The following is a 17,124-nucleotide window of genomic DNA, read 5'->3' as shown; positions in this document are numbered from 1 at the left end:
TTTGAACAAACACGACTTTATTACAAGCTTTTATTTAGCTTGCAATTTATGATGTATGTAGGTAATTACATAAATGTTTGTTCGGGTGGAATCTTGCAAGCTGATTTAGTTGCAAGCTGAATTAGTTAGACCAACTCCCTGACGACAACTAGGCTAGATGACAAAATTTCAATTATTTGTCCGCCAGACAGATAATTAGAAAATATTAGACTCATATTTTTTATTTTCTTTCATAATTAAATAATAACAGTGCTACATCGAGTTGAAATGGCGCGATACGCCACGCTTGAGTAGAATTTTTACTCAAATGTGACGTCACGCGACATTTCAACTCAATATAATACTGTAATTATTCGATTATGGAAAAAATTAAAAAATATGAGTCTAATATTTTCTAATTATCTGTCTGACGGACTAAATAGAATTTCGATTTCATTACCCAGTCATCATCCCTATTGGAACGCATTAGTACCTACCTAGTATTGTCTATGGCCTAAAAAAGCAAATGTTTCTGCTTTTGTCTATCACTTATGAAGAATAAACTGAAAATGTATTTGTCTTTTTATTAGAAATCCTTCATCAATTGATTGAGTTCAAATTTCGGATATACATGTAATTCGGGTGACAATGCAATATTGTGATGACATGGAGCTGATCTGATGGTAGAGCTGGAATGCCAGTGGCCCCATAGCAACTCCGGGAATAAACGATTCCATCGAGTTTAGGCTCGTTTGATTTGTATTTATTTATTATTATACCTAAATAATTTCATTACAATTTTCTAAAAATGCACAAAAACTTAAAAATCTTGAAAACGGTGATATTTTTACTGGGGTCAAAATTGGACGTTAGGGAGACCATGGCGAGGCCTATCGATGGTTGAAGGGTTATCCATTGTTTTTGGGACACCCTGTATAAGCAAGTACCTAATGTTATGTAAGTAGGTACGCTACTTTGAAAATCATGAGTCTTCAATTCTCTAAGGGAAACTGCAGGGTCTGATGATGGAGCTGGAATGTGGCCATAGGAATAGGCTAGTTTCTTTAAAAAATACTTTTGGTCCGTCAATTTTACATTATCAAAAAATATTGGACACAGGATATTTTTATTTTTCAATTTTAATTTTATTTACAAAAAACAGAATTTTTTTTTTAAAACTAAGGCAAACTTAACTCTAAACAAAATAAAAATATAAACTTATTTTACTCAAAAATAAAAGTGTGTCCGTGAGGCAAAGAGGCGAGAATGCTGGCTGCATTTCCTCGCTGAATGGCAATACTAAGCCTTTGTGCAAGGAAAGAGCCAGCATTTAGATTTTCCGAAATTTTAATTAATTTAGGGGAAATGGTCCGAAACAGTAATTTAGCATTCGGTCCCCAAGGTCCGAAGGTCTCGACACCAAAAGGCGCAAATATGTAGTCATTAGAAAGTGACTCATATTTGCGCCGTTTGGCTAACTCAGCCGACTCTGCTGCAGCCCCAGCTTTAGCGACTGATTCCCTGAGGTGGGAAGGGGCTAAAGTATCGACACATGTAGCGTCCCAAACTAAAGCCCGTCCCCGTTCCCAGGGAACCAGAGTGAGACCATCAGGTCTCTTGCTATCATCACGGACCAATCCACGTGGTTCTAACGTGGATGGAACGTTGATGCTGGCAAGGGCTCTCCTGATGGCGTCGTTGAGAGCAGCGTGTCGGGCGAGACGACCAGCACTTTGCTGGCAACATAGACCGTGGTGACCGAATTGGTCCACCTCTTTGCCACAGGGACACGTGTGGGGTACACAGATTGGTGCACCGAGGCGTAAGCCCACACACACCCGGAAAGACTCGTTATCAAAAAATGTTCCGAGATTTTTGGAGGGAAGTGCATTTAGCCAGTGACCGGATTCCCTACAAGAAACCGCTAAGAGCCTAGCTTTGTTAGTATCACTGATAGAATTTTGAACAAGGTGGCTAAAAGTCTCTTTCGCTAGTGGAGCGTCCCAGAGTTTTTGATGATGACGTTCCTTTGGGACGTCCTCACTAGGACAGAGACTTTTCCAAGATTCTTCCGCCTCACTAATTTCATCTAAAAATGTGCTGTTAAAAAAAATTTTTTTGACGAGGGGAAGGGTACTGTAAGCGGACGAAAGAAAGGCGGGTAAAGCAACACTAGAAATTTTGCGTATGCCGATACCACCGAGCCGAATAGGGAGTGTGGCTTGTAGCCAGGAATTATCATTGAGTTGCAAATTTAGAATTTTTTCAAGGGAAGATCTAAGGGTCGAATCTATCACATCCAAATAGTTGTTTTTTTTCCAAACGGGACTTGCACGGAGAGTATATGTAAATTTAGGGACAAATAGGCAATATTTCAAAATAGTGAAAGCAATATGAGAATTTAGATGTTCCAGCCTGGACGCCATATTTGAAAAATGGTTAATTTTTTTGTCCAAACAAGGTTTAATGCTGTCATCGAGAAGAGGAGCACCAAGAAGGCAAAGTGAGTCAGAATTTAGAATTTTGATGTTGGGGGCCAGACAGTTGAATTTATCCAAAATGTTTTGTCGAATATTTGAAGGAATATTATTGTTAATAAAAATTTCGCATTTGGAAAGGTTAAGGTCTAGTCCAATCTTTTTAAAGTTGGTCATTATCCTAACAAGATCATTATAAACAGAATCTGCTTTGCCTCCTAGGGTACCGTCGTCAAGATACCAAACATTTAATTTCGAATTTAGATTGGAGATGATTGGGTGGATACCTAAACTAAAAAGTGCTGGACCTAAAGGATCGCCTTGCTGAACACCAACGGCTGACTCAATACAATGATCGGTATAAAGTAATTTAGATGGGGAGTTGTAACACTGGTAAACGAAAGGATAAATCTGAGGAATGTGGAAACGAACCTCGTTCAGCAAGGCGGATCTGTCCAGCGAGTTGAAAGCATTCTTCACGTCTACTTTCAAGAGAATTTCGCAATCAGTGCTGGCCAAAAAGTTCCTAGTAGCATGAACGGCGGCTTCGCAACCTCCTTTGCTCCCAAAACCAACTTGAATTGGTTGGAAAAGCTCTTTCAGGGGGCAGAAGATATCCCTACAAGCAAGTTTCGCTGCAAGACGGCGAAAGGTGGATCCTATGGCGATGGGGCGGATACCACCATCTTTCTTGCGGAAGGCACAGAGCCTTGCACCGTAAAGAAAAGGGGAGAAATTATCTACTACCTTACCTGAAAGGAGGAGGTTGCAAAGCTTCGTAATGTTTGAGAGAAGTGTTCTGCCGGCGTCGGCGGCGGAAACACTCACCAAATCCTTTAGGTGTTGAGGAGTGATACCGTCGATACCGCCAGCAGAACCAGGGGGGAAGGACATGATCGCAGCAAGGGTGTCGCTGTCATCAACAATCTGTAATGGTTGATAATTTAGGGGGGGTGGTAGACAAACGGGAGAGGGAGGAATTGGACGTGAAGGATGCTTTTCTTGAAGGCTCTTAAGGGTTTCTTGATTTGGAGGAGCAAGGGTGTCATCAGAGAAAAGGATTCGAGCTGCATTTTTGAGGTCACCATCCATTACTTTAGACTCTACGGTTCGGTAAATATTTGCAGATGAACGAAGAGGGAAAGGCGGAAGGAGAAGAGGATTCGGGTTATGGGATGAATTTTCAATGAGCGCACGGGTGAGAGATTTTGACGAGGGACTGACATGAAGATGTGAATATGAAAAAGTGAAAAGATTTTGCCAATTCTCGGAAGTATTTAAAAGACATTTTTCAATGACGGAAGTAAGAGATTTTGCAAGAGAGACCCTTGCTCCTCTGGGAATCCTTTTTACAACACGGATGGAGTTGTGAAGATGGGTGATGAAAGATTCGAATGAGGGATGAGGAGTATTTTGTGGATTTGACGGAGGGGGTGCTGGGAGTGATGAATTTTTGTGGCATCTTGTGTTGTGAATATTTAGACCACGTTTGCCCTTGTATAATTTATTGTCGTTGCATGTAGTGCAACGAAAAAATTCCGGCTGTGAGTGGGAGCCTGGGATAACGGAAGAACTCATGAAAAATAAAGTAAAACTAAATAATAAAGAGGTACTTACTTAAATTAATAAATCATACAAAAACATTTTGTAATCCTACACGACATTTTAAACAAGTAATTACGAAGATAATGATGCGATGAAATTCCGCGTGACGACACAAATCGCCACATTTTTAAGCATGCCTTGACGTCATGTGCCTCATCTTCTGAACTTTGGTGCGCTTCATCTCTTTAAATTTTCATAAGTTTAAAAAAGTGAAAAATACATTTAGAGTTTTTTTTTTGGTAAGTTCACCGACGGTCTTATTCAAACTCTTGCTACTTTCTTGCTTTATCCACGAAACATCCCTATTCTTCGAAATTATTACGATCTACAAACGGAAAATCTCTGCTACTACGCCGCAGTAAATTCCCCATCATAAATAAAAAGTTTTTTTTTAAAACAAGCTCTTTTATGCTAATAATTTTGGTTTCATGACATGCTCCTAAAATTCATCACCTTATAAGAGGATTTTAGTTTTTATCTGCGAAACTTTAATAATATAGGTACGTTTCATGGTTTGGTAATTTAGGGAAGTTTATTTGCACTTAACATGAAAAATATGGTATCAATGTACTGAGTACCTATGCACCTTCAGTGGCAACAACAAGGTCTACTGGGTACCTATAGTCTACTAAAGGCACGAAATAGATTAATTTCACTAAAAATTAAAACCAACTCCAAAACGAATCACCAAAAGGTAGGACACCGACACCGACTCCGAAAATGTCTAATTTTGTAATCAGTATCCAAATTTTTAATAAGCTCTATAGAACAATTCAATACCACTTTATCTTAATTTTTTTTAATGTGACAGGAGGCAAACGAGCAAACGGATCACCTGTTGGTAAATGATTACCGTCACCCATAGACACCCGCAGACCCAGGGGCGTTACAGGTGTTATTTTTAATTGTGGTATTTTCGCGAAGAAACGTATTTAAAATCTAATTCTAATAAGTATGAAAAATATAAATTGTTTTCTTCACGTAAATCGATTAAGTTACAGATTCTGACTAGCTCCTAATTTGGATACTGATTGCAAAGGCCTAGTAAATAAATAACGTAATAATTTTTCTACTTGTATTTATCTAGTGCAGTTGTTTTGGAGTCAATTATAGTTTTTTTACACTAATAGATTCTATTCAGGTAGAAAATAGCGTCTGAGCGCGTCATAATTCAATTGTATCATCTGACTGCACGTACTCTATGAACAATTCTGACATAAAATCTATTGTCGAACAAAAGCTGGGTTGCACCATCTTACTTCAACTTTGACAAGCGTCAAAAGTCTGTCTAACTCCATACAAAAAACACCGGTTATCGCCAAAGCTACGGTCAAAGTTAGGTCACGTCAGGTGGTGCAACTTAGCCAAAGAAAAAATTCATTTTGATCGCTAATGTCAGTTTGTAGCGAGTGACACAACCTCCCCGTCTGAAGGCCAGCGGCCGACTGCCGCCCGCACCCCGCGAAGGCCCCCTCAACAGCAAAACGTTCGGAATTTATCAAAAGTAAAATTTATGAATGAAAGTAATGTTCGATTGCAAAACGCAACGTGTCATTTAAAGATTAAAGAATTCCCAATCTATTCGTGCAAAAATCTTTTAAATTAACATAGCCGTTTTGGAGGAGTAGGGAATTTAAGTAAAAAATCGATGTCACGTATTTATTTTTTTAATCCAAAACAAAGAGACGTAGCGAAAATTCAAACGTCACAAATGTAGTCCTTGAACTGTTGTATAACATATATTTTTTTCAACTATTTCTGTCCAGCAGTAAAAGAGGAGTAGGCTTTACAAAATGCCCATTTGGCGCGGATTGAGGACACTAATCGCCTTAAGCGTGAAAACTGAAAACAAATTTTTACCACAATATTCGACCTAACCATCGCAGAAATGAGTTTATCTCTAACTCGATTGTACAAGTATGATCAGTCAATTTTGAACTATAATAACGTGCAAAGCTTCATTAATGTAGTATTTAAGTGTCTCTACAATGTTTATAATAACATAAACCAAGTTATAAAAATATAAACACATAATCTGTATGCAGCTCTCGTCTTCCATTAAGGAACTAATAAAACTATCTGTGGAACTTAGCGAATCACCTGCTTTAGTAAAGATGCGGCGTTGAGAGGATTAACTTTTTAATACAACGTATCTACTGGAGAGCCTTTTAAAGAAGACTGCATGTAATATGTACTGAAATGGTTGCTAAACATGAATATTCTACAGTGTAATACTAGCTGATTGGAAGTAGAGAAAATGCTTCAACGAGAAACAAAAATTAAAAAAAAGTTAAATGTCTTCTCAGAAAAAGGACCAAAAAAATAACTGTTTATTTTAGTGACTTATAAAAAATATTGTTGATTGTTAACGAAATCCATACCTACCTACTCGTAAAGTGAAATCTTTGTTCCCCGACTGCACCGGAAGAAGAGTTATGTTTTTAAGTAGGTAGGAAATTAATCGGAGTATAATATGCTTAAGTAATCTATAGATAAGTAGGTACTTGTGATATTATAAAGCTTAAGAGTTTTTTTGTTTGTTAGCTTGAACGGAATCTCCGGAACTAATGGTTCGATTTGAAAAAATATTTTAGTGTAAGAAAGCTCATTTACCGTGAAAGGCTATAAAATAGGTAATATATCATCACGCTTAGACCAATAGGAGCGGAGTGCTAAGAAAAATAAGCTAGCGTTAGTCGTTAATTAACGTTATTAATTTCATTTATTTTAATAACAATAAAAATAAATGTACACTAACCTGGACTTGCAGCTCGAGCAGCATCTCCTTCTCACTTAATACAAACACTTCACTTCACTAACTTTGCCTCGACACGTCTGTTCACTGTGGAGGTTGGAGAGCGACTGACATTTTGGTACTCGATTCGTCATAAAGTAAACTAGTGAATGAGTGAGTGAACTGAGTGATCTTAATAATAATATGTTAAAAATGCTGATGTTAATTTTTTTTTTTTTTAATATCTTCTATACCAATAAAAAGATTTATATGTTCTGGTCCGAATTAAAATCGATTTGGAATATTATAATCTGCATTTTTTTTCTGATGAACATCTTTCTTAATTTTTAAAATTTTTGTTATATCTAGGCATAACCTGCCTACCCGTGCAAAGCCGCTAGTGAATAAATAAAATTAACTAAATGTAATATCGTTCAGTTATCCTGTCTACCAATATTAAAGCAAGTTTCCTTATAAGTGGTTAATAAAGCTCTTCTTATCCTGTTTGCTGGTCTCTACTAAAGAAATTTCTCAACCTGTAAAATGAATTTTCTTCCGGAAATGAGATAGGTGAACTTGTTCTTTTTATTTGAAGAGCATACTGCTTCCGTGCTAATCGATTCGTTTGGATTTATCAACCTACTGTGTACTAGTGCTGTCAGTTGATAGTCGAATATCGATAGAAATATGAAAGTGTGTCAAACCAATAGTAGCGCTATAGACATGTTGACACCACCAGTCAATTGACGTACTTTTTAAAACTGTCAAAACGAAACTCTCCCATAGATTTTGTATAGCACTACAAGCAAGTGACGTCACTATTTTGTTTCTTCTGCTGCGTCTTTTCGCACTGACCCATTTGTTGTCCCGAAGTAATGCATAATATGATTAATTAATACCAGGACACGAATCTCTTTTACGAAAAATAGCTTTTTATAAGCCTAATTGCAAAATAAATGAATTAGAATTTGACAGTAGTATAGCTGATAGATTTATCGTTGTTCTATCGATAACCGAACTATCGATAGTTACTGTTCAGCAACAACCTGTACAACTTAGTGCTTTTCTGCATAACAGAGTGTAAATGGTATTATAGCGCTCCTGAAGTGTGAAAATAATCCGTTCCTGAAGTGTGTAATAAGGGAAATTGCTATATTTCTAATCTCATAAGACTCATCCACGTTTTATAAGCGGGAAATGATGCAAAATTCAATGACATAAACATAATTGTTTTATAAGCATGTGTACGTGCTACTTTAGTAAAAAATTCTTTTTGCGATCAGAAGAAAATCACATTCATCTTATTTCACTTTACTCAAAGTAGGTAACATTGCCTAGATTTATCAATCAATCATTTTAAAATACGACCTGCGCCTACTTAGAGCCTACGTGTATAATATTGCGATAGAGAGATATTTGTACGTGAATGATGATTACTCCCTGCAAATACAACCTCAGATACATACCTTACATTTAGAAATAATTAATTTACATGGTTATTATAAAAAGGTAGGTATCTGAGATGTTATTTACAGGGACTTTTAATTTTAAACAGTTCAAACAGTGACCTTTCACCTTCTAATAAGAAAATCATGAATAAACTTAGCATACAAATGTAATACACTGGTCATCAGAAAAATCGACCCTCCCGCGACAAGCACTTTCAAACGTATGTATCCCCACTTCCTACCAATATTGGCACCATTTAAAAGCCTAGTTCTAAACTTCATTTCATTTTAAAGGAAAGGTTTTTACCCCAAAAATGTGTCTGTAGAAGAATCCAGAGTCACTTCTTCAAAAAATAGGTAATTACGCTTGAGCCAACTTTTATGGCTATAAAACTGTTAAGTTGGGATTAATCGCTATCCATCTGTTAATCAGGACACGTGAGATCAATATTTGGTTTTATAACCATAAAAATTGATCTAATTGATCCCAGAGGTGAGCCCAAAGTGAGGTCTTTTTTCAAGTCACATTTATTGTATATGTTAATCGTTTATAATCGTATATTAAGAAATTAAATGTGTTTTTCTTTAAGGATATTTATTGGGCTTTCAAATAACACCAATATTTGTGGGGCACCATGATTGTGTCAGTAGAAACGAATTATCCTGTAAAACGTAGGTGGGCCGATTTTTGTGATGACCAGTTTAGTTATGATGCCAAGATTAATATTGTTGAATTAAACAATTTTACCTAACTCTTCATTATTCTCAGTTCTCTTACATTATGTTTTGGCAAATGCTTATTGGAATACTTTTGAGTCACTTTCATACGGCTGATATGTAGCCAGCCCATTTATCTTGCCATACGAAGCACGGATTCATCCATTAATCTTATGAAATAGAAGAAATTACTGAGGGCCTATATTTTAAAAAAACAGTCGCCATTCAAAATATTCTCCCATTTTCCCGTTCATTAATTTTTATGGCTTGATTAATGCAACAAATCGCAATTATCAGTTATTCGCCTTCTGGAGCGAATTCAAATTAATAAAATTTCTTTGTTCTTTTTATTATGGTTCAGTTTCCTGACTGGAGTTAATTAACAGTGATTTAGATAGGCGTTCAAGGCGGAAAACGGAGGAAATGAGATGAGCAAAGCGATGTGATACGCATTAGATTTCGCCCAAAAAACAGCGAAGTTTTATGAAGGCGTTCGGTTTTAATGTTCACGGAAAAAAGTTTATCATTTTTCTTGTCATTAACTTAAATAAATTCAACCTTATTACAACCAGGGTTGAGGCTATGCTTGAGGACAACCGTATTTGCGCTGTCAACGCCATGGGATCGGTTCACTTATCTGTTTGTCAAATAGTGGCAACTGGGCAAATACGGTAGCCTTCTTTAGTCAAGTCATTGAATTAATTGATAAAAAATAGAATCGTGATAGGTATTTTGGAAGCTTCTATTGGTTTTTATGGTTCCGTAGCCAAATGGCAAAAAACGGAACCCTTATAGATTCGTCATGTCTCTCTGTCCGTCTGTCCGTCCGTATGTCACAGCCATTTTTTTCCGAAACTATAAGAGCTATACTATTGAAACTTGGTAGGTAGATGTATTCTGTGAACCGCATTAAGATTTTGATGCAAAAATAAAAAAAAAAATTAATATTGCGGGCTCCCCATACTTAGAACTGAAACTCAAAATTTTTTTTTTCATCAAACACATACGTGTGGGGTATCTATGGATAGGTCTTCAAAAATGATATCGAGGTTTCTAAAATACTTTTTTTCGAAACCGAATAGTTTGCGTGACAGACGATTCCAAATTGGAAAAAAGTCCCCTCTAACTTCTAAAATAAGCAAATGAAAAATCTAAAAAAAAACATATGATGTACATTACTATAAAAACTACCAACGAAAATTGTTTTGAAAGAGATTTAGTTAGTAGTTTTTTTTTAATGCCTCATAAATCGTAAACCGATTATTACCGCGTAATCTTTCATACCTACAAATAATTTAAATTAAAAAAAAATTCATAAATCAATGGTACGGTTCCCTTTGTGCGTGAGTCCGACACACACTTGGCCGGTTTTTTTACGCCTCCCACAAGGGCAAAACTTTCGAAAACCTACTTATTCCCAGTAGTTCCATGTAGCTAGTTCCACATGGAACTACTGCTGCTCACTAATTCCATGTATGGTATGGTGATGGTATTATTCTAAGTAATTTAATTTGAAGACCTTGATCTTACTACTGGCATCAATCTTCTAGCTATATCACAAGTTTAAAATTAAACTATCATTACAAAGTTCGTTACCATTTATGAATTCATTTTAGAAAGCAATTATTACGAGTATTTAATATTTTGCCCTTGTAATGAACTACGTTCATTTCAAATTAAGCACGTAAGGGCGCGGCGGGTGGTTTATATTTTGAACGATTTCACGTACGTGCACCGACATCCACCAAAACCTTAGTAAATATCATTTTCATTTATTGTTGTTTTGTAGAAATGTAGTCACAAACCAATCATACCCAAAATGTTCTAGATTAAATACGTCTTCGGTGTTGCTATAATCGTAGTCTTTTATATAATAATTTGTGATCTCATGTCATAAATTACCTTTTTACTTCAGTCTGCGGTGAATGCTTACTGGTGTTTAATTATTATTTCTAAATCAAAACAATTTTATCTTAATAAAATCTTTTATTTACACACTTTAAAAGACCTAAAATGTTAAATTACATCAAAATGTTTTCTATTGGATATTTACAAAGAAATATTTTACATCAAACATTAACATTTAACATTATTAAGTAAATTAGATATTTACCTATCCCCAACAATTTCTGAATTTAAGGAACTCTCAAAACGGATAAATGTTATCTTCGTCATAAGAGGTCCTTAAATTGATTAATTGTTGACGAAAATGGGCAATAATTACTTATTCAATTTTAAGTGGCAACACATCACACACATAACTTTGTCATTCAGCACTCAATAAATATTAATCAAAACTTTCATTAAAATTACCTTTAAAAATGTTCGTTCAGTAATAAAACACAAGAATGATTGAAATTATTAAAACATGATAAAATAACACAACTAAAAAAAACGTACCTATAAAATTAATAATGAAGAAATCGAAAGCACCTAAGTCAAGTTTTAATGAAAAATACAGTTATCCCATTATTTTGTAGTTCAACCTAATGTATAATGAAAAAATTCAACTTAATTTGAACTTCATAAATCCTACTAATATTATAAACGCGAAAGTTTGGATGTCTGGATGTTTGTTACTCTTTCACGCAAAAACTACTCAACGGATTTTGATGAAACTTTACAGTATTACTGTTTATAACCCCGAATAACATATAGGCTATAAATTATGAAGATCTGTGACAAACTAAATTTCACGCGGGTGAAGCCGCGGGCAAAAGCTAGTCTTTAATAAATTGATTGAAAAAAAAAATCATTCATTCATCAACTCTGGTTTTACACGTAATTTTCTTTCTTTCTAATTTGTGATCAAAACTGATTTCACCAGGTTTTCTTAGTATTTTAATATCACGGCCCTTGGGTAACTGTTGACTTAAATTTTGTTAGTCACATTTTTAAGGTTTTGTTATAAAATATTAACTTATTATAAGTTTAGACTTAAATAATATTATTTTGTAAGCCTCCCTCGGGCGTCTTGCCATAACGTCAGGTCAATTCGTGGTAGGTGGTTGCACGGTACTAACTGGTTTCTGAAAAAAGTATTAAAATCATTGAGTTATTATGATCTTCTTAATTAATCTTTTCATACTATAAAAATCAGACTCTTATGTTAATGAACTCGTATGATAAAAATCAAATGGTGTCGGTATTGATTAACGTACATAGAAAATACTAACGGTATAAGTGCTACAATCATGTCAATAATTCTAGAGCACATTCATAAATGTAACCTTAAGGCGAAGAAAGTACCAACTTAACCTATTTAAGGGTGAGAGTTGTTGGAAAAGTATACGATTGTAGATTAAATGCCTATGTAAATAAGTTAGGTAGGTACATGTCCCGTTTAAATTAGATCCAATTATAAATTATAGTTGTGTTAAAATTAAAAGGTAAATTCTCTAATCAAAAAATAAATGGAGATAACGATAAAACTCCATTAAGTTAGAAATTTGAGTGAATTAAATCTTAATTTACTTACAATTGATTGGGTATTTCTCAAAAAGTTCAAGAACAAGAGTGATTTTTTGCACTTTTTGAGTTGACACATTTTTACATAGCACAGTCCAAATAACTTACCCATGGCCAATTTGCTGGAACGCCTTCGGTTGCATAACGTTGATCCCGTCAGAGTTGTCGCAGAGTATCCGAGCCATGCTCGACCCGCTCCGGATCGTTTTCAACTGACCTGCGCAATCATAAATTCCACCTGAACACTGGCTGACTGAACTTCAATTAACTTTGGGTACTTTTATTCGGAAGGAACTTCTGACATCGGAACCGTATCGACCACGAAAGAGTCTGTACCCTTATATAAATGGCAGTAAGGGTCAAACTTCCAGATCAATTTGTGGGTAGAACATTCGGAACTTCCCCGACCACATGTTGATTGATTAGATACTTTTTGCTAGGGGATTCACACTCCTTTTATTCAATTACCAGCGAACCGCGCGCGGGAAAGCATTGGCTTTCAAGTTTTTATGTGCACGTTTTTCGACGTAAGTCTATTTACAGCAAAATAAAATAAAAGCCTATTACTTTTTCGGGTTGAGGGTGATTTTATGGACAATTTAAGAAGTTGAGAAATAAAACTGATGTAACTCAGTTTTCTTTCGCAAGTAAAGTAATATGTACTGATCTCCTTAAACATTCAAGGTTCGAGGGTGCACACTGGGGGATTTTAGTCAAGATGATAATGGCTGTCTCGTCAATCACTTTGTAGTCGAAGTGACAGTGACGAAAAGCTAGAGACAAAAAATTACCACGCACACCTCTTTTCAACCGACTTCAAAAAAGGAGGAGGTTCTCAATTCTCAACCGACTTCAAAAAAGGAGGAGGTTCTCAATTCGACCCGTATGTTTTTTTTCTATGTTTGTTACGCGATAACTCCGCCAATTATGAACCGATTTGAACAAATCTTTTTTCGGCGTATAGGTAATACCTCAAGGGTGGTCCCATTTAAATTTAATAATAGAAAAAACAACCCCCAAGGGTGGAAAATTGGGGATGAACTTTTTTATACGCAATATTTTTAATTTTTAGTTTTTTTTTGTGTTCACGCATTTGAAGTCGGTTTTTTTTTTTTTTAAAGTTAATTATTTAGATTCATCCTCTTAACATCCTGCTGTTTTTCCATAAGAGTAATGGTTTATATTTGTAACCTATCATAATTGATATTATTTCTATGTAAAAGTATTTTCTTTATTCCACGAATACTTACTGGGCGTAAATGCAGTGTTAGAGTCCTTTCCGTTCTCGTAGAAGTACCTGTCTCCCACTCTTGTTCTGTAGAACTGCTCAGTCAAGATGCATAGGAAGGTAGGCCCAGCCTGTGCACCGGGCACGTTCCTTTCCAAAGAACCTGCCACCACCAGTTCCACGTCATGTACTGACTGGTATGTGTCTTCGAGAACTGCTACGTTCTGTGGGGAAAATACGAGTAAGTATTAGAGTAAACAACTATAAGATGGAATTCATCCTACATGCAATTAGGTAATACGTTTTTGTTATAATAACATTTTTCGTTCCCTTGAAGAACGCAAGGAATTCACATAATAATTCTCCAGAGAAAAAATGGAATGTATCCTCTAATATTTTATGTTATCATGAACTCGTACATAATTCTCAAAACTAAAGTTTTAATATCATGCTATCCTAAATCTATCCGAAATTATGGTACCAACGCGAAGACCAATAAAATTGAAGTACTTAGAAAATTTAAAAAATAATGTATATTGAGGTTGTTGAATACTTTTTAGGGTAAGAGGTACCTACCTATTGTTGGATTTGTTGGTGTGTGAGGTGGTATGAGATAGTATAAGAAAATGAGTTAATTATATAAAATAGGCACAAGCTGCTATCAAGAGAATATTTAAATCCATCTACACGTCATGTTTGTTCTAAATCATAGCGATCAACGATTTTAACAAAATATCTGGTGGAACTTACTTTCTTGTTATGTTTCTTGTGAATATTACGGTTAAAATTATCTTTGTATTATGATGACAGATAAAGATAATATCTACTTAATCAAAATAATTGTTGAAAGTTGATTTTGCTCTTTGAAAATCCCGCGGAAGAAACAAGAACAACAAACCGACAAAACGATAATATTATGCCTGATTAAAACAACTTTTGACCTTATTTAGATAGCGTTTAACATATCTAGAAATAAATTATGGAATTAGGACACGTCCTATGAGATTTATTTGATTAAATTGGTATTAAAAATATAGAAACATACATTTCTATTGTTCTTTTATTTGATGAAAAAGAAGGACTGAAAAGGTTCAACGTAAAACGAAATACATTTTTCTTTTTTAATTATTACCAAAAACTTCTTACGATGCCGGGCATTTATATAAGGTGACCTGAGTGAATTTTGTATCTCAGTAATTATGTTTTTCTCCACAACAAAGGGTGCTTGAATCTGACTTTGTTTAGTGCCCACAATAGACAACATCACGTCGGATTAGAAAGGGCTTCTTTTTGTTTATGAATGCTCCTTTTAAGGCTACCTGGTTACTCAAATATGGGCCTTATTCCAATGTACACAGAACAGGAGATAATTCCACGGAACACAAACAAAACTTAAACGGCGTCTCACAATTTATGGTAATGAAACTGATGTCCCTGATTGTGTTTTTCTTTGAGCTGATATTTTTATCAGATAATATAATAAAATAAATACACCTCCATAACCTTAGCATCCTCTGTTTCCAGTGAATTATACATCTTTTTTGTTTTTGCACAAACAACAAATATCGCGTTACCTATTGCTTCTTTGTATACTTTCAGGGCAATAAACTGTAAACAACAATTAATAATATCTGGAAATACCGATTTACCGAAAATTATGCCTACAGTACCTACACTCATTGTAACTTTTATGAAATTTTAAAACCTACAAGTATAGGTAAAAGTTTATTGAAAATGCGAAGTCGAATCATTTTCATAATATTTACACATACAATAGTCGTACCAAAGAAACATTGTTTGTTACTCTTCTCTAGAGCTTATTACTTGTTTCTATGAAAATCGATCTATGGAATTGTATCATCAATAATCTAGAACGTAACTTCCAATCACTGGCTTATCTCGTAGTCACGTGCCGTTTCAACTTCAACCCAGTGACTTCAAATGGATAATTTCGATATCGGGACCTTCCCGACCATCATTGACTCTATGAGTACACAACCTGCCTGACTTAACTTGAGATTGAGATCGCATAATATAGCTAAATGAAAGGTTCTCTTTACAAACTCTACAGTTAATTTGACTAAGGTGTAGGTTAGAGCGATTAGATTTATTAGGCTTGGCTCTACATGAGATTTTATAACTTTTTCACTGTGCGATTTTTATGGTCTCGTCATAGCAACATTTCACATGAAAATGTTTTTGGTAGGATCGATGTGACAGAGCTACATAATGGTTTTTGTTAGTTTTTTTTTTGTTGCAAAATATTAACAAATACCTTTTTGGCAATGTAATATCAATCGTTTTGAATTACAACTTACTTACACACTCGTCTAACTACCTATGTATAAAAGCGAACAATCGACCACGGTTTTTTTCTGGCATAAAGCTTAAGTATTATGTTTTATATTTACTACATTTTATTGGTAGTCATTTCCTTTCATCATCATCATCATCATCATCATCATTTCTGCCATAGGACGTCCACTGCTGAACACGGCCTCCCCCAATGATTTCCACAATGGCTGGTTGGTGGCGGCCTGCATCCAGCGCCTTCCTGCTACCTTTAAGAGGTCGTCGGTCCATCTTGTGGACGTCCTACGCTGTGCTTTCTATAACTTTATAAATTTCCACTTCAAAACGTATCTTACCTCTTCCGATATGAAGTCTAAGAGATCGTGGAAGTCATTGGGTACGGGCAGTCCACAGGCCGCTCTGGTGGCCACGTAGGTTCCCAAGCCGTGGTCGCGGCCTCGCTGGATGTCTGTGGCCCGGAGGTCGCCGCCGAAGGTGTTGTTACGTCTAGAAGAGTACGAGTATAATGTAGTAGATATAAGGTGTGATTGGTCGGATCGAAATTGACGCCCGTATACACGATGCTTGCATAAGTGAAGCGGCAAATCGAACGCACAGAGTTGTCTACTCACGGACATTGCCCGCGTGCGGCGTGACCGGAGGAAACGGCGAGCGTTCGGCGAACGAACGAGCAATGTTCGGTTCGCGAGCGAACATCTAAGAAGACGATCCTGACGCACTCTCTTCAACGACTTTGCACTAAACAGTCTCAATATCATTGTAAATTTATACCGAATAGATAATTAATTTTATACAGTCCACTCTTTTCATTTAATAACTTCCACTACACTCACTATCGAAGTAACAAGCGTTGAATAGAGCTCTGTGATTGGTTCGTGTGTCACCCTGTGCGTCCACGCGCGCTGTTAGACCTCATAGTAATGTTTGTGAATACGGGTGTAATAATGCTATGCTTTAAAGAAGCTCTTTTGATTGCGCTACAAAAAAAATTATTATCGTAAGTAGGTACTTACACTTGTACTATTATAATTACTCAAAAATAGTGCGAATTATTCGATTGGTACTCTCATTCAAACTACATGGCCACATTAAACGCGTGAGATATTATAATTTGAAGATTTCAGGCTATTATTAGCACCTTAGTGAGTAGTACCA

General features: G+C 35.7%; 1 protein-coding gene across 3 annotated transcripts in view; it reads right to left on the bottom strand.

Moving 5' to 3' along the window:
- Positions 1-10,926: 10,926 nt before the first annotated feature.
- The window catches only part of LOC135076889 (peroxidase), a 140,018-nt gene continuing 133,820 nt past the window's right edge, over positions 10,927-17,124 (bottom strand). For all 3 annotated transcript variants that reach the window (XM_063971399.1, XM_063971401.1, XM_063971400.1), the window contains 4 exons: positions 16,305-16,455; positions 13,679-13,880; positions 12,537-12,645; positions 10,927-11,989 (listed from right to left, as the gene is read on the bottom strand). In XM_063971399.1, coding sequence (XP_063827469.1) covers positions 11,908-11,989; positions 12,537-12,645; positions 13,679-13,880; positions 16,305-16,455 — 544 coding nt within the window. In that variant the 3' untranslated portion in view covers positions 10,927-11,907. The remainder of the gene's footprint in view (positions 11,990-12,536; positions 12,646-13,678; positions 13,881-16,304; positions 16,456-17,124) is intronic.

Source organism: Ostrinia nubilalis, chromosome 12 (assembly GCF_963855985.1).
Source record: "Ostrinia nubilalis chromosome 12, ilOstNubi1.1, whole genome shotgun sequence".
NCBI lineage: Eukaryota > Metazoa > Arthropoda > Insecta > Lepidoptera > Crambidae > Ostrinia > Ostrinia nubilalis.
The sequence above is the reverse complement of the archived record's forward strand: the minus strand, read 5'-3'. Positions and strand labels throughout refer to the sequence as shown.